The following is a 19,217-nucleotide window of genomic DNA, read 5'->3' on the forward strand; positions in this document are numbered from 1 at the left end:
ATATAAAAATGAATCGCAAAATGTGTTGGTAAGCGCATAACTCGAGAACGGCTGAACCGATTTCGATAATTCTTTTTTTATTATATTCCTTGAAGTACGAGGATGGTTCTTATGTAGAGAAAACGTAAACATGTACCACGGGCGAAGCCGGGGCGGACCGCTAGTAATAGATAAATATTTCAGGACATTTTTCACACACGGCACGATCTGATCCCATACCTACTAACACTTTCGCTTGTATTATGGAAACCAGATGGTTGATAAACATACATATATTATTTTAAATAAATACTTAAATATAGATAACTAACACCCTGACACAGAGCGAACATCTATGTTCATCACACAAATATTTGCCCCGGGTGGGAATCGAACCCACAACCTCTGGCTTGGACGGCAGGGTCACTATCAACTAAGCCAACCGGTCAGTTAAATAGGGTAACATATTACCTAAATACGGGTGATGACAGTGTGCCAGTAAATGCTGCAAATGCTGATGCTGGACTGGAATCGGTCTACTCGCGATTGGCTTTGCTATCGGCCACGGGTTGATCATTGGCTGTCGGTAATCTGTAACAAGATAGAATAATTAATATGTGGTATGTCGGTAGTCTGAAATAAATATATATTATTGACTTCATAAATAGGCGGTATAATACTTTAAATGAGCTGTTCAACACCGAAAGAATTTTTCCAAACGGACCAGTAGTTCTTGAGATTAGCGCGTTCAAACAATCAAACAAACTCTTCAGATTTATAATATTATGTATAGATTAATCAATTTTATTTCAGACGTTTACTGCATTACCCGACTTGAAATAAAAACATGTTTGTATTCACCATCACGTAAATAACAACCACTTATTCCATCAATTAAAAATCACAGACACCTTCATATCTTCTTCTCTTATATATAAAAATGAATCGCAAAATGTGTTGGTAAGCGCATAACTCGAGAACGGCTGAACCGATTTCGATAATTCTTTTTTTATTATATTCCTTGAAGTACGAGGATGGTTCTTATGTAGAGAAAACGTAAACATGTACCACGGGCGAAGCCGGGGCGGACCGCTAGTTCCCTATAAAAAGTAAAAACATATCCAAAGATCAATCGAATTACAAAAGCGAATGGTGAATTATTTTCGCGATTATTCAATTAAATCAAAACGTATTTAAATAAACGGTAAGACCCTAATCGTACAACCATTAAGGAATATAAGGAGTTCTCGATAGCTTGTGTTTGGTACAAGTTATGAGTTTTTAGCGGGTAATTAAAGTTTTTTTAGGAAGAAGAAAAGTAGGTAAGCTGTAAGGATATATATTATGTTTGATTTTTGAGAGTTGGAGTCGAGCATGCTTCGGCACGAATTGGGCCACGCTCGCACCGGGGAAGGTACCACACCCTCACAGAATATCGGCACCATAGTGGCAGTTTACAGTCGCGTTCCGTACGGTGAGTGATCCATCCTCCCCATCCTCTCCTTCCCTATCCTCATTCCCTCCCATCCTCGCCCCTTCTACCTAACTCCTTCCAAATCCCTTTGAGGATAGCAACACATCCATTTCACACACACATCCAGTGGAGTGGATGCTTATGGGCGGCGTGTATCGCTTAACACCAGGCGACGCGTCTGCTCGTTTGCTATCCTATAGCATAAAAAAAAATGTTGATTTAACGCGAGTATTATAAATTTAGAAATAAAGATTTAACGGATTTTAAACGCGATTTATTCATTATTAATAAATCGCGTTTAAAGCCCGTTGAAGTCTTTATTTCTAAATGCAAGGTGATTATTTACAAATTGTAACACGGCTAAAAAATAATTGTTCTTTCTTGAGTTCGATTTTATGAGAGTAATAAACGATAATAATAAGTTTCAAGATATTTTGTTTATAAATCAGTAGGACAAATAGGGTGAATTTGATTAGAAAATTTGATTAGATATTTTTGTTAATATTTCAAAACAGACGGAAGTTTTCAATTCGTATGACGTAGGTATCACGTTTTCTTGTTTGATTTAACATACAAGAATAAGTTATTAGAGTCCTTGCTTGTTAGGTATGTGTTGAATAGATTTAAATTATGAAACTAGGTAGCAGACGTTATTCTGCCCTATTGCCCCTTTTTCGTGTATTCTCTCGTCTCGAGTTTTATGTTTAAGCAACATTTCATTTTAAGGGTCCGTTCACACAGACCGGCTCGGAGAGGAGAGCAGATTCTTATCACGATGAAAACAGAGTTTTTAGTATTTGTAGTAAGGTTTATTTTTGCGTGTGCACTGCTTTTGACATTAAGAATCCTTGTACGCGCTTGGTGTGAAATAATAAGAGTAGCTGACCGGCTGCTATCGCGTACTTTTTCTCGTTCGCGCAGCTGTTCGGCTTCGATTCGATATATGCGCATCCGCTTTCAGATAACTTCCAGTCGGTCTATGTGAAATAGTTGCCGGCTCCGCTCCGACCAAATCCAAGCGTAAACGGTCAGGTCTTTGTGAAAAGAAAAATGCGCGCCGATGCTCTCCGAGCCGGTCTGTGTGAACGGACCCTAACACAATCCTTTTGTTTTATTTAAATTGTAATTTCCGTTACTATTGGTGATATTTCCTTGGTTGTCAGTTTCTATAACTGTCAATAAAAAACTGAAAGCTATGCAGTTGTAAGTTATACACTATGCGGTTTTTATATTTAAGGCTCATCATGTAACGATTCCATTAGAATAGAACAAGTAAGAAATGCTTAAAAATACACAGACACTTAATTTATTTATAATGAACTAGCGGTCCGCCCCGGCTTCGCCCGTGGTACATATTTCGCAATAAAAGGTAGCCTATGTTCTTTCTCAGGGTCTAAAGATTATCTGTGTCAAATTTCAACAAAATCGGTCCAGTAGTTTATGCGTGAAAACCATACATACTTACATACATACAAACTTTTCCTCTTTATAATATTAGTATAGATATTGTATACTTCTTCAATCCTCATAATACATACATATAGAGTCTCACAATCCTTAATCACGAGTACAAACTTATATCAATATCAGTTTCCCTTGCAGTGTAAGTACATACAAATTACTTCCTTTCCCACATAAAAAAAGACGTGTGGCACTCGGGGACTGCCGCGGTAAAGCTATTGCATAGTATGCCTTCAAGCCACACCTCCGAGCCCGTCGGAGTGGGGAGCGTGAGGTTTTTCGTTACGCAATTTCTCGATTCGGTCCCCGCGCTCAAGGCCCGCGATAGAAGCTATGCAATAGCTTAAAAAAAAAATGTATGCGTGTACTAGATTACACACGTAAGAAGTGAAACTTCTTTATGACCTTAAAAATGTCACGAGTATGGCGTAACGCAAAAATGTCACGCGTACGGCGTAACGCAAAAATGTCACGCGTACGGCGTAACGCAAAAATGTCACGCGTACGGCGTAACGCAAAAATGTTACACTAAATTTTTGTCCAACGCCGATAAAGAAGTTTCACTTCAAAAATTTGAACATTTTTAAAAACGCAATCGCTTATAACTCAGCCCGCCCGCACCCCCGCGATTTCTTACCACCCCGCTGTCAAAACCACGCCGGCTTAATATATTGTGCCTCCTTTGTAATGTCATTAATCAAAGTGTTTTGTTTTTGACTCCGTATTAATTTAAAGCTATGTGTGATCGCTACATATTGGGGAAGGGAAAATCAATGATCTTTATCTTATAATATTTAATGGTTTATTAAAACATTAGCTTTCCGCCAGCGGAGTCGCCCGCGTAGTCAAAGAAAATCCCGCATAGTTCCCGTTCTCTAAGAGCTAGCGCGCACGAGCAACTTTGTCTCCGCAACAATTTTGTCTCCGCAACTATTTTGTCTCTCCACCCATGGGCTAGTATGAAAGTGCGCGCACGTAGCGACGCAACTCCCCATACAATTGATGGGAGAGACAAAATAGTTGCGGAGACAAAGTTGCTCGTGCGCGCTAGCTCTAATAAGTTACCTTTGTCTATCTAGATGCAACATTTTCTACTATTCATTTGCTCATTTTTTTTTCCCGCTTTTACAACATTTTTTATGGCTGCTCCGCTCCTTTTGATCGTATCGTGACGCTTTATAGTCCTTCCTCGATACATTGACTAACACAAAAATAATTTCACCAAGGCCAACAAGAGCTTAGCATCAATGAAATATTTTTTTTTTTTTTTTTTTATAATAACCCTGGCAATAGGGCAGGCGACTCACTTGGTGGTAGGTGATAGACGCCGCCCATGACGATCACAGCGTTAGGAACACTGCGATCGTATTGCCGGCTTTAAGAAGGATATTGGTTTTTCAGGAAGGTGTAGGCTCTTTGTTTGAAGGTTCCCATGTCGTACTGGTTGGGGAACACGGAAGGTGGTAATTTGTTCCACAGGAGTGTGGCTCGGGGCAGGAAGTGCCGTGAGAAACGCACGGTTGACGAGCGCCATGCATCCAGGTGGTGTGGATGATATTTTTGCTTGTGTCGGGCAGTGCGGTTGTGGAATTCTGCAGGTGGTATTAAGGCAAATAGTTCCTCAGAACACTCCCCGTTGTATATGCGATAGAATACGCATAGAGTCGCAACATCGCGCCTCAAAGCCAGAGGATCCAGCCGATCGGTGAGCTCAGGTAGGTCGACAATGCGGCAGGCACGACGCTGAAGGCGGTCAAATGGAAGTAACTGATACTGGGGTGCTCCAGCCCATAGGTGAGAACAATACTCCATGTGTGGCCGAACTTGAGCCTTGTAGAGTAGTAGGCGATGAGCTGGCGTGAAGTACTGTCTCGCTCTTGCGAGCACCCCAAGTTTCTTAGAGGCTAATTTAGCCTTGTCTTCCAGATGACCGCGGAATTGTACGTCACTCGCAATGTCGATACCGAGAATTCCGATGCATGGCGTGGCTTTGAGAGGAGTGTTCTGGAATGTAGGTGACACTGCAAAAGACCTCTTTTTAGCTGAGAATGCGCAAACTTGCGTCTTTGAGGGGTTAAACTGGACGAGATTGTTTTGGCCCCAAATTGAGACTTCTTCCAGAGATTTCTCAATTTTAGACACAAGTTGTTTTCGATGCTCATCCACTTGGTCCTGAGAGAGATTTGCAAGACCGGTATATGCGGCGTCGCCCGTGCTATCATCAGCATAACAATGTATGTCACGTACTTATACAATATGATGCAAACATAGTAATATGTAATATAACTTTTTTAATCATACTTAAGTTTAAAGTTGTGTTGTTGTTTTAATCGCTGATTATATTATATTACTTTGTAATTGCGAACCTACGTACTACTGGTCCGATTTGAAAAATTATTTCGGTGTTAGATTGCCCATTCATCGAGGAAGGCTATAGGCTATATTATATCATCACGCTAAGACCAACAGGAGCGGAGCTACGCGGGTGAAACCGCGGAGCGCAGCTAGTTTATAATAAGTATACACTCTGACATGCATAGATACCTAGAATTTATATACCTAGATAGGTATAATGTATGCATCTACATACATACATACATAATACCTCCATCTATATTTCATAATCGAATTACACACCATAAAAATTAATCCTTATTACCACAAATCGGTGCCTTCAAAATGATTAAAACGAGAAGCCCTCAAGAGAAACTTTTATACACCGACGCCTCCGATCCCTCCCAGAATTACTTGCCTATTTATAAGTTGATTTTTCACTTGACTGCGTTCATAATCGGTTGAGGATATTGCTTTAAATCTACAATATGAAAATTATGAAGTGATTTGTTTGTATATATATGTTTGTAACGTCAAAAACTAATGTTTTAAATATTTTAAACCGGAAAGCTGCTAATTCTAAGTACCTATCTATATTAATATAAAAAATAGCGTGTGTGTCGAGCACACGTGCTCTACACGTTCTTCAGAGATTCAAAGATATAAAAATCGTTGCCTTACTCCATGTCGTGACGGTTTTGCCATGACGCGACGGTATAGCCATGACACAATCTTAAAAATTACTCTCAACACGCCTTAAGAAGTTTTACTTCAAATGAGAGATTTTTGAATTAAAAACTTGATAATTTCTGAGTGACATAGGCTATTAATAGCCTTCCTAGATAAATGGACTACCTAACAAGCAAACAAACTCTTCAGCTGTATAATATTAGTATGGATAAATTGTAATAGGTAAGAAGAAGAACACTTATATATCATCAAGTAATTGATTTGTAGGTAGGTAGAAAAAGATCATTTAATTATGTTTGTATTATAATTGGGTGTAAGGATAATATCTCGAGACATCTTGGGAAGCGTAAAATTAATAAAAACTTCCCAAAAGCGTTTAAAATTCTAACACAAAAAATTTGCTGTTAATATATTATTAGAGAGCAATAAAAACCTCCAAAGCAAACAATATGACATTAAAAAAACCGCGAAACTAAAAATCGCACAGATAATACAATAGTAATTTTAACAGATTAAAAAATGGCAACGCAAGACGAACACTTGAGAAAACAGGGCTTATTTCGCAACAATACGATCAATAAAATATTAAACATGCGAACAATGAACAAATCCCGAAGAAATAAACAGGGTCTAACATAGTTTTTTATCCTCACAACAATGGCGATTTTTTTATGTTTTTCGACCCCAATTTAACTATGAATTTATTGTTCGGATATATTTTATTAGGTGTTATGATAGCTGTGTGGATTAGCCTTTATAATTTTTGTATTACTGGCCAGAATAAAAAAATAATAATCTATGGTGAGTTACTTTTTAATTTCGGTGGGCGGGAGCTGTTTATGGCGTGTTATAAAAATATAGAATGTAGATAATAAATTGTTGCTAATGTTTTTTGGGGATTTATAAAGTAGATAATATTATTATTAATTATTATTTATTATCTCTATGTTTGACACAGTTGCAAAAAATGGGAAAATCGCATCATCTGCTGAGAACTAAAATAGGTAAATGATATCAAAATATTTTTGCAATTTGTGTAAAATTTGCATTGAGATAATATTAATAGGAGACGACACCGCCTACATTAAGGCCTACATCACTTATGTTCCACTCAACATACGTCATGTGACGTATGTTGAGCGGTATTTTTTAATGGTTTTAAAGTGAAACGCATCAAACATGCCTTCGTGTGTGTTACGATATTGCACAAATAATACAAATAATACGGAAAAGTGCAAAGGAATAACTTTCATCGTTAAGTACCTAACTAAATAAAAAATTTTAAAACTTAGTTAGAGCAAAAAAATGGCGCACAGATTTTGTTCGTGGTGTCTCCTCCATACGTAGTAATATTATCTCCATGAAAATTTGACAAACTATTAGGTAGGTACTAGGTAACCTTACCTTTAGGCCTAAATTATTCTAGTTAAAATAAAATAAACACATTATGATTATCTATAGATACATATAATAAATCTGTAGAAGGGTCAATTCTGTACATTGAAAATATTGAAAAAATAAATAGCAGGGGGTGTTACTGGATCGATACCAAACCCAAATATGTGATTAAAAAAAATTTTGTCTGTCTGTCTGTCTGTATGTGAAGACATCACGTGAAAACTAACGGTTCGATTTCGATGAAACTTGGTATAATTATACCTTATTATCCTGGGCGTAAAATAGGATACTTTTTATCCTGAAAAAATACGAAGAAAAAAAATAATCTTAATTTTTCAGTTTTATCCATAGACGTTGTTCTGTAGAACAGCGAACACACGTTGCGTATTATTATAGGCCTAGCCGTATTTGAGTCCAATAGATATTTATAAGATGTTATTGTCAGAGTTACTCAAAATGGAGAAATAAACCATCCACGCGAAGACCGACATCCGCGCGGACGGAGGCGCGGGCGGAAGCTAGTGCATAATAACAACATACCGAATTCAATTACAATTTTTTTGCCTTCCCATTTTTGTTACAATTTACACATGTCAAAAAAAACGAATACCGAAAAATACCCGTTCCGTGCAACGCAACAATACCGTTATTTAATTAACCGTTACTTGTTAAATCATTGAGTGTCCCAGTGTCGCCGTGCGGCGGCCATTTTTGCGCGGGAAGTGTGAAAATAATTGATTTCTGAGGGGACGTTTACGGTTTATTGAAAATTATTTTTCCCTTGATTCCGTTTTAATCACATTGTTCGTGCTATTCAATGGAAAATGGATGTTGATTTTGCTTTTTAATTGTTAAAAGCGTTTAGTAAACCGACTATATGCATACTATATTACATAGTTTACATGCTATAGGTATTTTATTTCACAAAGCAAATTCAGTATCACTACATACTATAAAACAAAGTCGCTTTCTCTGTCCCTATGTCCCTACTCCCTATGTATGCTTAAATCTTTAAAACTACGCAACGGATTTTGATGCGGTTTTCTTTAAAAGATAGAGTGATTCAAGATGAAGGTTTTAGTAGGTATATAATTTATTGTTTTAGACAAAGCGGGCGAAGCCGCGGGCGGAAAGTTATTTTATAATATTATAAAAGATGTCAAGAAATACAGTGGAATTTTATAAATTTTCTTTCTGTTTAATTATTAAATTAAGCGTTTGTATACTTCTTTAATAAGACTTAAAAACCCGTAAATGCGTAAGCCCGCGAACCTTATTCAAATACCTAAATAAATAGCCTGTAGCACTGCAATGATCTTAATATTTCTCTGTTCATTCAATTATTAAGTAACTTTCAATTAATATAAAGCTAACAATAGTGTACTGTGAAAATGAATGCAATTATCCTAATTTGCATTTTGTTTAATTTATGTACCTACTGAAAGAAAACGCAGTTAGGATACCGAGTACCGACGGCATATCGAAGAACTAAAATTCCCCTGGCAATTTGGTTAATAGTCATAACCTAACTAGCTGTTTTCCCCGGCTTCGCCCCGGTTGACCCGGGATAAAACAATAGCTTTTGACACCTATAAATTACCTATGCTGTTAGTGAAGCTTTCATGATCGAATCAGTGCTTTTCAAAAATACCTCCTATTAATATATCACAATGTTAGAATCTGTAGCTCTTATGAAATACTAGCTGTGCCCTGCGGTTTTACCCGCATTGTTCGGCTCCTGTTGGTCTTAGTGTGATGATATATAGCCTATAGCCTTTCTCGATAAATGGGCTATCTAACACCGAAAGAATTTTTCAAATCGGACCAGTAGTTCCTGAGATTAGCGCATTCGAACAAACAAACTCTTCAGATTTATAATATTATTATAGATTAATATCTATAGAATAATAATGTTGTTTTAATGCATGAAACAAAACATAAACAAATAAATATTATTTTATATTATCATGATGTAAAATGTAAACATAACACGTTTTCAATCCATTTTAGGCATTAATTCAAAAATACTCGCGTAAACGCAAACATTAAACAAATAATTATTGCTTTATATTTATTCTATATTCTACACTACAGTTTATAGTAGATACTACATATTTCCGTCTATTCATTAAAAATATGTTTATTGTAAAACGTTTTAAATATTTTTAATTTTTAATCCCTTACATTTTGGTTCTTGAAGGGTACCGGTTCTTAATAAATTCCAGAGTTTTTTACAAGGTAAGCAGTAAATAAAAGCAGTAATGGCCTAAAGGATGCACACAAGATTTAAGATTTATTCTATTTTTTGAAGTGAAAACTTCTTTAGCGGCGTTGAGCACTTTTTCTGTAATGGGTATAAAATCTTAAACTCGCGTCAGGACACGTGACCTGATCGAAAAAGCGTAAGACGGATACCATTCCAAAATATCAAACATGCTCAACGTAAATAATCAAGTTTTCACTTCTGCCGGCACTCCCCCAGTGCAACCCGTCTTTTTTTTCTTAATATTTTCCTTATATGTGTCTAACGCCTTAAAAGTCTCTATAATGGTCTATTAAACATTAACTTAAATAATAATAATAGTTTAAAAAAACTAAAAAACACGCTTTTAGTTCGGTTTTTTATAAAACGCGTGTTTTTTAATTTTTTTTTAACTATTATTTATTTTATCAAATTAGTGTATTGTCATCGGTCCTAAATAAATCTACAAAGTTTGAACGAAATCTGGCCGTTTAAAGTTGGTCAAAATCGCGCCCAAAGAAGTCGGTTACAAACATACAAACATACAGGTGAAGCTAATATAAAGCGTGTAAAAAGACTCAATGTTATCTTCTCTCGTGTTTTACATATTTTCAATCCTACCTACTTTCCTAAACTTTCTCCCATTTACTTCACTATTAACTAATATCACACTATTCAACATTAATTACCTCTGTTAAACAAGATTTCATACGCAAATTAAACACGCATATGTACACTAAATGAACACTACGCGTGACACACCACAATGTTCCCGTTACATACAAAATAAACCAATTTACGCAAATATAAATTATGACGTTAAAAGCTAACGTTTAATTATGGTAATGTTCAGAGGTTATTGAAATAACAATAAGTAATAAATATTTGATAGTATCTGTTTTAGTGAAAATGTGGGTGTAGATTTTAGGCCCATAATGTTTGTAATTTTTAGGCCCATTACGTATGTTTTTTTCTTTTTACAAGTGGATATTGACGCCATCTGGTTTCCATAACACAAGCGAAAGCTTTGTATGGGATCAGATCGTGCCGTGTGTGAAAATTGTCCTGAAATATTTATTATTTTATTTATTATTATTTTTCGCACTGTGTGGTAGAATATATAAACTACTAGCGGTCCGCCCCAGCTTCGCCCGTGGTACATATGAAAAATAGATGTTGGCCGATTCTCAGACTTACCCGATATGCACAGAAAATTTCATGAGAATCGGTCCACCCATTTCGGAGGAGTATGCAGACTAACATTGTGACACGAGAATTTTATATATAAGACTAGCGGTCCGCCCCGGCTTCGCCCGTGGTACATATGAAAAATAGATGTTGGCCGATTCTCAGACTTACCCGATATGCACAGAAAATTTCATGAGAATCGGTCCACCCGTTTCGGAGGAGTATGCAGACTAACATTGTGACACGAGAATTTTATATATAAGATATGACTGTAAGAGATTCGACAAAGACAACATGATGTTGAACAGTTGATTAGACCGTTTTATTAAAAAAAAGGAACGTTCCTAATTGTTCCTGGCACAGAAAGTCACATAGAAGAACTTAAATTTTCCAAGAGCTGTTTGGCAATACAACAACGGATCAGAAAAGAGAGATTATTTATGTAATAAGTCTCTTAACCACACACTATACATACATACAGATACAGATATATTATAAAGGCGAAAGTTTGTAAGGATGTATGGATGTATGGATGTTTGTTACTCTTTCACGTAAAAACTACTGAACCGATTACAATGAAATTTAGCAAACATATAGAGGGTAACTTGGATTAACACATAGGATAGGTTTTATCCCGGAAATCCCACGGGAACGGGAACTATGCGGGTTTTCCTTTGAAAACGCGGGCGAAGCCGCGGGCGGAAATCTAGTACATACATACAGATATCTTTAGAATAATCTCTAAACAAACAACAATAGACAATACAACAGAAATCATCTAAAACTCAACCAAAAATGACATAAGTTCCATTCACGAAACAGACTAAAAAATATATCCTAACTATACAGAATTCATTCCCAAAATGTTTTAACTGTAACATAGATAACACAGTATCCATAATCAAAAACAGCACCAAGAGCAACCCTACAAAACGATACCAAAACGATTATCAACCGCAACCTATCATTGGTATTCACAACGCATCTGCGGTCTAAACGGTTACAGTTTACCGGTGTGCTAAGTGTCAGTGCATTAGTGTCCTTGTGGTTAGACGTGATCTCGACAATTAATTCTTATCGATTATTAATAATGATAGTGTGTTATGATTGATAATTATCATAATTTGCAGATACGGAAAAGAAATTAGAACTTATCGATGGCAAATATGTGTGTGATGAACATAGATGTTCGCTCTGTGTCTGGGTGTTAATTATCTACATAAGTATTTATTAAAAATTATATATGTATGTTTATCAGCCATCTGGTTTCCGTAACACAAGCGAAAGCTATGTATGGGATCAGATCGTGCCGTGTGTGAAAATTGTCCTGAAATATTTATTTGTAGTTATGAAAGCTGGGAGTTTATTATTTTATGCTTTGCTAAATCATCAGGTCCCATTCTGTTGGAAAATAAAGCATCTAAACTAACCGATTTTCTTTCATTTTCCTTGCTACAGAATTCATTCAAACCATCGTCGTCATCATCGATGAAAGGAGTGGATTGAATTAATCACCAAAGAGGCTAGAATTACATAACGTGGCACTGATAATATCCTATACACAGTCCATATCTGTTATATGTTCATGTTATCCATATATTTTCTGTTATCCATATATTTCAAACTGACGCAGTACCATAAAGCAATTTCCGACGTTTAATTTAATAGCTAAACCGCTTAGGTAAATAATATACAGATGATGCCTACAAAAATTAATTGAACACATCCTTGCTTGCGGTAGATACAACCAAAAAAATTCACGTTCCAATATTTGGTGAAGACAAAACTAACCGATACAAGGCAAAACAATAAATGACTCGATTCACAAGGCTTATCACATTTATCCCGTATGGACAAACAATCACTGAAACAAATATAACCTATTTCATCATTCATACATTTACCCTACAAGCCACTTAAACTAATAAGAACTAACAAACAAATACCAAATCTCCACGACCCCACCATCATTTTCGAACAACAGTATCGTTTCAATCACACAAACCATAACAGTAAATACCGCTCGTAACCATCCAACGCTCGTCAAGCCAGCTATAGCCATGAAAAGCACCTGCAGAAACAATCAAGAACCAACCCTCTCTTTATTTCACTCCATCGAGAACTTTCCTAAACGATTTACCAGTCGATTCTTTATAGCAATCGTAAAGTGAATACCGTTATTGGAACCGTTATTGAAACCGTTATTCCGTTCACGTAAGGTCGGTATTAGGCGGTATTACTCTGTGATCGAATTTCGCAATATGGCGTCCAATGACATGTTAATATGGAAGAACGTACCCGAAATGCATAATAAAATGGAATTTTTCGTATATTTTTTCTTCTTATTGTCGAATGGATGGTGATTTTTGAACTGGTGTTATTTTACGGTACGGTAATGACTTGAAGCGCGGTTTTTTATTTTTATTATTGAGGAAACATTGTGTGGAAATAAATTAATTGAATTGACGTTTAATTTGCATTATGGAATAAAGAACATGTCACGTAACACAGATCTAGTTCACGTAACTTATGCACCAGAAGTCAAAAACTTCTTTTATCTAGAACAAGGTACCAACATTAATAGTAAGTGTAAATATTTTTGAAATATTATATTAAAACTTGTACAAACAACAAACAATATTTAAAACTAGATTTCCGCCCGCGGCTTCGCCCGCGTTTTCAAAGGAAAACCCGCATAGTTCCCGTTCCCGTGGGATTTCCGGGATAAAACCTATCCTATGTGTTAATCGAAGTTACCCTCTATATGTGTGCTAAATTTCATTGTAATCGGTTCAGTAGTTTTTACGTGAAAGAGTAACAAACATCCATACATCCATACATCCATACAAACTTTCGCCTTTATAATAGTATTAAGAAGATTGTCGTTTTCGTAGCACTTTCGTAGCGTCGTAGCATAGATTGTGTCTAATCCGTATTAAAATAATGCGCCTTAAATATAACGTATTTGTTCTTAATATTCCTGATTATTTTACTAAACAGTTACCTACAAGAACAATATACTACTAAATACTGAAGACGTATTAGGTAAGAAAGGTAAGTGCTACGAATTACACGGTTCTATAAATACCAACAATTTAAAAAATAAACACGTTTCCAAAATTACTCAAACTACGATTAAAAAGAGGGGATGTATTTAGTCAAATATAACTTGGACAGGATAAAATACTACATACGTGTAGTCACAGATTACTAATTTACTAAATAGGCTACATAAAACTCAAACTCAAACTCAATCATTTATTTATTCAATTAGACTTCTTCTAGAAGCACTTTTGAAACGTCATTACATATTTTGCACGCCTCATAAGCGAAGCGTTGAGGTGGGTACTACTGTCACTTCGCGCAAAACATCTGATTTTTCAAACTTAAAATGTCTTTATGTATCATACATTGCACTTGTAAGATAATACATACACACACATATTAAGAAAAAACACTATTTTTAACGTTCATGATATTTTTGATGTCATTTTTGTTATTTAAACTAGTTAAAAAACAGTTTAAAAAAGTTCTGTCTTGGACGTCCGTGTGTCTGTATGTGCGGATCCTTTTTCTTGTTAACACGATAGCGACCGAAATACTTTACTAATCGAGTCTTTTTTTTTCTCTTACGCTTGAGTATGCTCAGGAATAGAACCCTTTCATTTTTCAGAGTCTGATTCGATGTGGTTTAATTGTTATTAAATAAACAAAAATAATAATTAATAAATATTTATTAAAAAAAAATTATGAGGCGTGCACTTTTGGATTTTCCAAATTATTTAACATTTACCACCGATTCGGAAGGCAGTAGGTATCTACGGAGACGAACCGGCAAGAAACTCCATAGTTTTTCTTTTTAATCATGTCAGTTTTACAATTTAATGAAGAAAGCTAGTCTCCTATAATCAGCCTCTAAATATATTATGTATGTCCATAAATATTTTATATCTATGTTTTCACTATCCAATAACAACATCTTGCAACAAAATTACATCCACACGCGTTCCTAATAGTCGTGCAATAACAAAGAAATATATCGACGATGAAGTATCAATACCTCCTAACTAACATTTTAGCGATTTTCGTTTTATTGCATTTTCGTACTTAAAATAGAGTAATACATAGGCCCATAAAGGTCATTTCTCTGTAAACAGTCAATTTGAGCAAATATTAAAGTGTAGCAATACCTTATAACAAAAGTTGCGTCATTTTTGCTGGCAATATATTCTAAGTACACCCTGACGCGTCCGCTCTATGTTTTTAAGCACGCTTTCCTTGGGCTCATTTACAGTTTATTCCTGAGTTTGGCATGCTTTCAAACCAAGAAGAAAGTATCCTAACACGTGCTTCTCCATCAAACTCAACAAACCATCGAAAAATTGCCATTCTTGATGAGTTTTTTGATGCTTTTCCAAAACTACCATCGCATTATGCGCGTAAAGATACCAACAAATTGTTCGTAGAGTCAATTAAATTACTAAGCATTGATGTACATGTTACTGGTTTGACGAAACAGCTGCTGACCTGACGTCTAGCACTTTTGTTTCGTTTGTAATTAATTACCTGGTAAAGCATTGTGTTAGCCAACAGCTGCCTATTATTATATTTTCTGACGGATGCACTTACCAAAATCGCAACGCAGTTATGTCGAACGCACTATTATATTTTAGTTAAAAGTATAATATTACCATAACTCAAAAGTTTTTAGAACCCGGTCACACACAAATGGAATGCGATTCAGCTCATAGCACCATTGAACGCCAACTTATAATAATATACGGGCATTTCTCCGCAACTCGAGGTCAAGCGCCTATTTTGCGTGAGGGAGGGAGGTGGGGGAAACCAGCTAAAACTGAAACCACCCGAGCACATGAAGCCAAGCAGCTTGGAAGGGCTGCCGAAGGCTTCAGGGAGGGACCCGGGAGACCCCAGGTGTCTTGCCCTGTACTCCGCAACCCCCGTACATTCCATGATGACGTGGGCTGCCTTTTCCTCGGACGCCATGCATGCTCTGCATAGCGGACTGTCTGTGATCCCTAAATTAAAGAGATGTTTGTCGAAGGGGCCGTGCCCTGTGAGGGTCCCTGTTATTACACGTAGTTGCATCTGCGTAGGTTGAGAATCTGACGTGCAAGTCTAGAGTCAATGTTTGTTAGGGCTTCTCTGGCATGCTTGCAATCAGATCTGCTTGAACATTCTGCTTTTTGTGCAGTGCTAGTGAGCTGGGTAATCATCCGCCGGATCCAGCTTGCAGGTAGCGGTATAATGGGAAAAGGTCCCATGACATGATGTTTCAGATGCCCTTCTGGCTAATATGTCAGCAGCATCGTTTCCTCGTGAGTTACTGTGTCCTTTTATTCATTGTAGTAGGTACTAGGGAATTTCCCAGATCACATACCCTAGTTAGGGCTAGGTGACACTCTAGAATTAACCCTGCAGTGATTTCATGGGTTTTGATTGCCATGAGTGCTGCTTTGCTATCCGATAGGATCCGAATCGAAAAATTGTTACATTCCTTTTGATTATGGCTGAAGCTGCAAGTAGAAGTCCTAGGCATTCAGCCTGAAAGACTGTATTATGGGGTCAGACACCGTATTACTCAGAGAAGACCCCAGCACCCGTGCCATTTTCAGTCTTGGACCCGTCCGTGAAGATGAGTAAATTTTCGACGCTGTTGTGCTCTGACGTGTGTTCATCTAGCTGTATCTTATATTTCTTGACTTGAACGCGATTATGCTACTATAACCAAAGCAGCAAGAACATCTCGTCCATAATATGAAGTTGAACAAATTGAAATAATGTTTTATATTCAAATCACTATCTTCGAGCATAATCACGTGTAGTGACAGGATTTTAAATCAACATTTTACTATAGTATTGATACAAAAACCTAATATTAAAATAAAAAAATGTTGTAATCTTAAGAACAATTTCTTCTAAGTATATTGGCAATAAATTGTATCTAAAAAATACGGCTTCCTGTTTAAATACAATTACAAGCAATATCTAATATCTCCATGTTTTTTTAAAAAGCTGTGAAGTTACATTTAATAAATGATTCCATGATATCTAATATCCTTTTATAATGAACGTTAGCTAAAATAAGAATTAAAAACAGTAACGAAAAAGAAATAAAACGTTTTTTTCGTCTACTGAAAAATGTAGTTTTTGTAGTTAGCATATATTGACACTTCATCGTCGATATATTAATAGAGAAATCAGCCAACATCAATAATAAAATAATAAAGAGCGTTGCGTCTACGAAAATGTTAAGAAAAGGACATATTAATTTTCCCTCGGACCCCCACATCGTGCTATCCCTCTCTAGCATTAGTGTATAACGTATTGCTATCTCACTCCCGCCCCCGCGCTTAAGTGTCAGGCCAGATGTTACAGTTTTATTGAAAAACTCGGCGCCATATTGCAATTGTGCCAGTGAATTAAGATGTAGAGATGGATAGAATAACGGTGCGTGATAATTGTTTTCGTTATTTTTGATAACGGTATTTTGGTAAACGTTATTCTTTATTTTTTCGAAGCTTCGGCGTCACCCGAGTTCTAATGATCACTTTACCTAGATTCATATAACCTATCTCTGCCTGCCAAAATTCATACTGGGGCTGTATTATGACCTCTTATTTCCAGACAGTTTAAGCCGTGAATTGAACTGACTGGCAAATTCATATAATACCATAATTAACCATGGCTGGTTATTGCGATCATAACGATCATACGGCCCCAGATCTGGCCGCTTTTCCCGGATTCGCCGGTAAAAATGAGGCTTTAAAATGGTGAAAGAATTTTTAAATTGGATTCAGTTTTATAGAAACACATTAAAATCCTATCTTAACAATCAGAAAGGAAAATAACATCGTGATCTAAAAAGTGTGTGTGTAGTGTGAAATTATATTTTATTTTATTTCAAATCAATTGACAACCTCGAACATCGAACCCACATAACATCAAATTAATTTGTTAAAAATTATCTTGTTATAAAGCGCTAAATAAACATTATTCAAACATACATGTTTATTAATTGTTAGTTTCTGGACAGAGTCCTACTCAACAAATCTTAAGGGCGACAAAACGCCCGGAGCGCTATCCTACACCTCTAAGGTCTAATTCACACGAGAGCTTTTTTAACGTCCGTTAAAAAAGCGTCCAAATAGAACAAATGCATTCCCAAGTATATGTTCACACGTCAGCGCTTTTAAAGCGCGACGCTTTTTTATCGCGCAGTGTTGTATTTTCAACGCTCGGCGTTGGGCGTTAAATAAAATAGACCATAGGAAACTTCTTACTATTATTCAGACGAGCGCTAAAAAAGCGCCTTACCTCAGAGTAAAAGCCAGTCGTTGTACAGGTGGTATCGCCAAACGCATGTTGGTATCTTAAAGTTTTATTTGAGGCCCCACTATTTCCAACAATTCGTCAAAAGTTGTTATAGACATTCGAAAATAATTAAAAAAATTTCCGGGGTATCTCTTCGTACAGTGTCACAAACTGCCCTTTTAAGTATCTCTGTTCATTCAGAGGATGTACCCAGAATGCCTTTTGTTTTCTTTTTCGTCTTTTAATAACACAAATCGCTAGTGCCATTAATTTAGCAGAAACCATTTCCACGTCCTACTGAAGCCAGAGACGAGACATGAGTGATTTTAAAGCGTTAGTATGAACAACCACAGAGAGAACGTTTAAAAAGCGCCAACGCCGGGTTTTAACGCAACGCTTTTTTAACTCTCGTGTGAATTAGACCTAAATGTCACTAATAATCAGGTCTTGCTTGCTCTCATTTTGCATTAATTAGACCATCGCACTCTAACGTTTTCACTCCCTTTCCATTGCACGTATCGCGATGGAACACATTCGACAAATCTGCATTGTGATGCAAAAACAACGATAAAGTTTTTGTGATAATATAGGCAATAGATCTACGCGATACACGTAGGGAAAACAAAAACGTATGAAAAAATGACCCACAGTAACTGTGTATTACACAGTAGTGTGAATTACTTCTCTATCTATGATTATTACGGTTTCTTTTTTATTAATAATTAATAACAAGAAAATATGTAAATAAAATAATTATTATTAGTATTATCATCGCCCAGGGGCGGATTTTAACTTGCTCCCGCCCTAGATGCCAAATTGATAAGCCGCTTTTCTTGCTTTTTATCATACAGTTTATAAAGTTAAATATTATTTGTATAATATTGTAATTGATACTGTTTCTTATCTTTAATGACAATTAAATGGAATCAAGTTTTTATTGTATTGACTTTTTCTTATTTTTAAAATTTATTGCGCCGAAATGTTTTCCGCGACTTAAATAATGACGCCCTAGGCTGGAAATTGGTTATTAAAACTTTAAACGCACACAATATACAAATACAAATACAAAAATACTTTATTGTGCACCACAGAGAGAAGTACAAGTAAGGACACAAC

At 36.2% G+C, this 19,217-nt stretch overlaps 1 protein-coding gene across 1 annotated transcript in view; it reads right to left on the minus strand.

Moving 5' to 3' along the window:
* The window catches only part of Dbx (homeobox protein Dbx), a 34,793-nt gene that overhangs the window by 13,061 nt on the left and 2,515 nt on the right, over window positions 1-19,217 (minus strand). Inside the window, exon 2 of the mRNA XM_090118600.1 lies at window positions 451-570. Coding sequence (XP_089974726.1) covers window positions 451-570 — 120 coding nt within the window. The remainder of the gene's footprint in view (window positions 1-450; window positions 571-19,217) is intronic.

The sequence above is a fragment of the Colias eurytheme genome, chromosome 30, assembly GCF_061535395.1.
Source record: "Colias eurytheme isolate Ceu_HAF_F1 chromosome 30, ilColEury1 Martin Lab GWU primary, whole genome shotgun sequence".
In the NCBI taxonomy this organism is placed as follows: domain Eukaryota; kingdom Metazoa; phylum Arthropoda; class Insecta; order Lepidoptera; family Pieridae; genus Colias; species Colias eurytheme.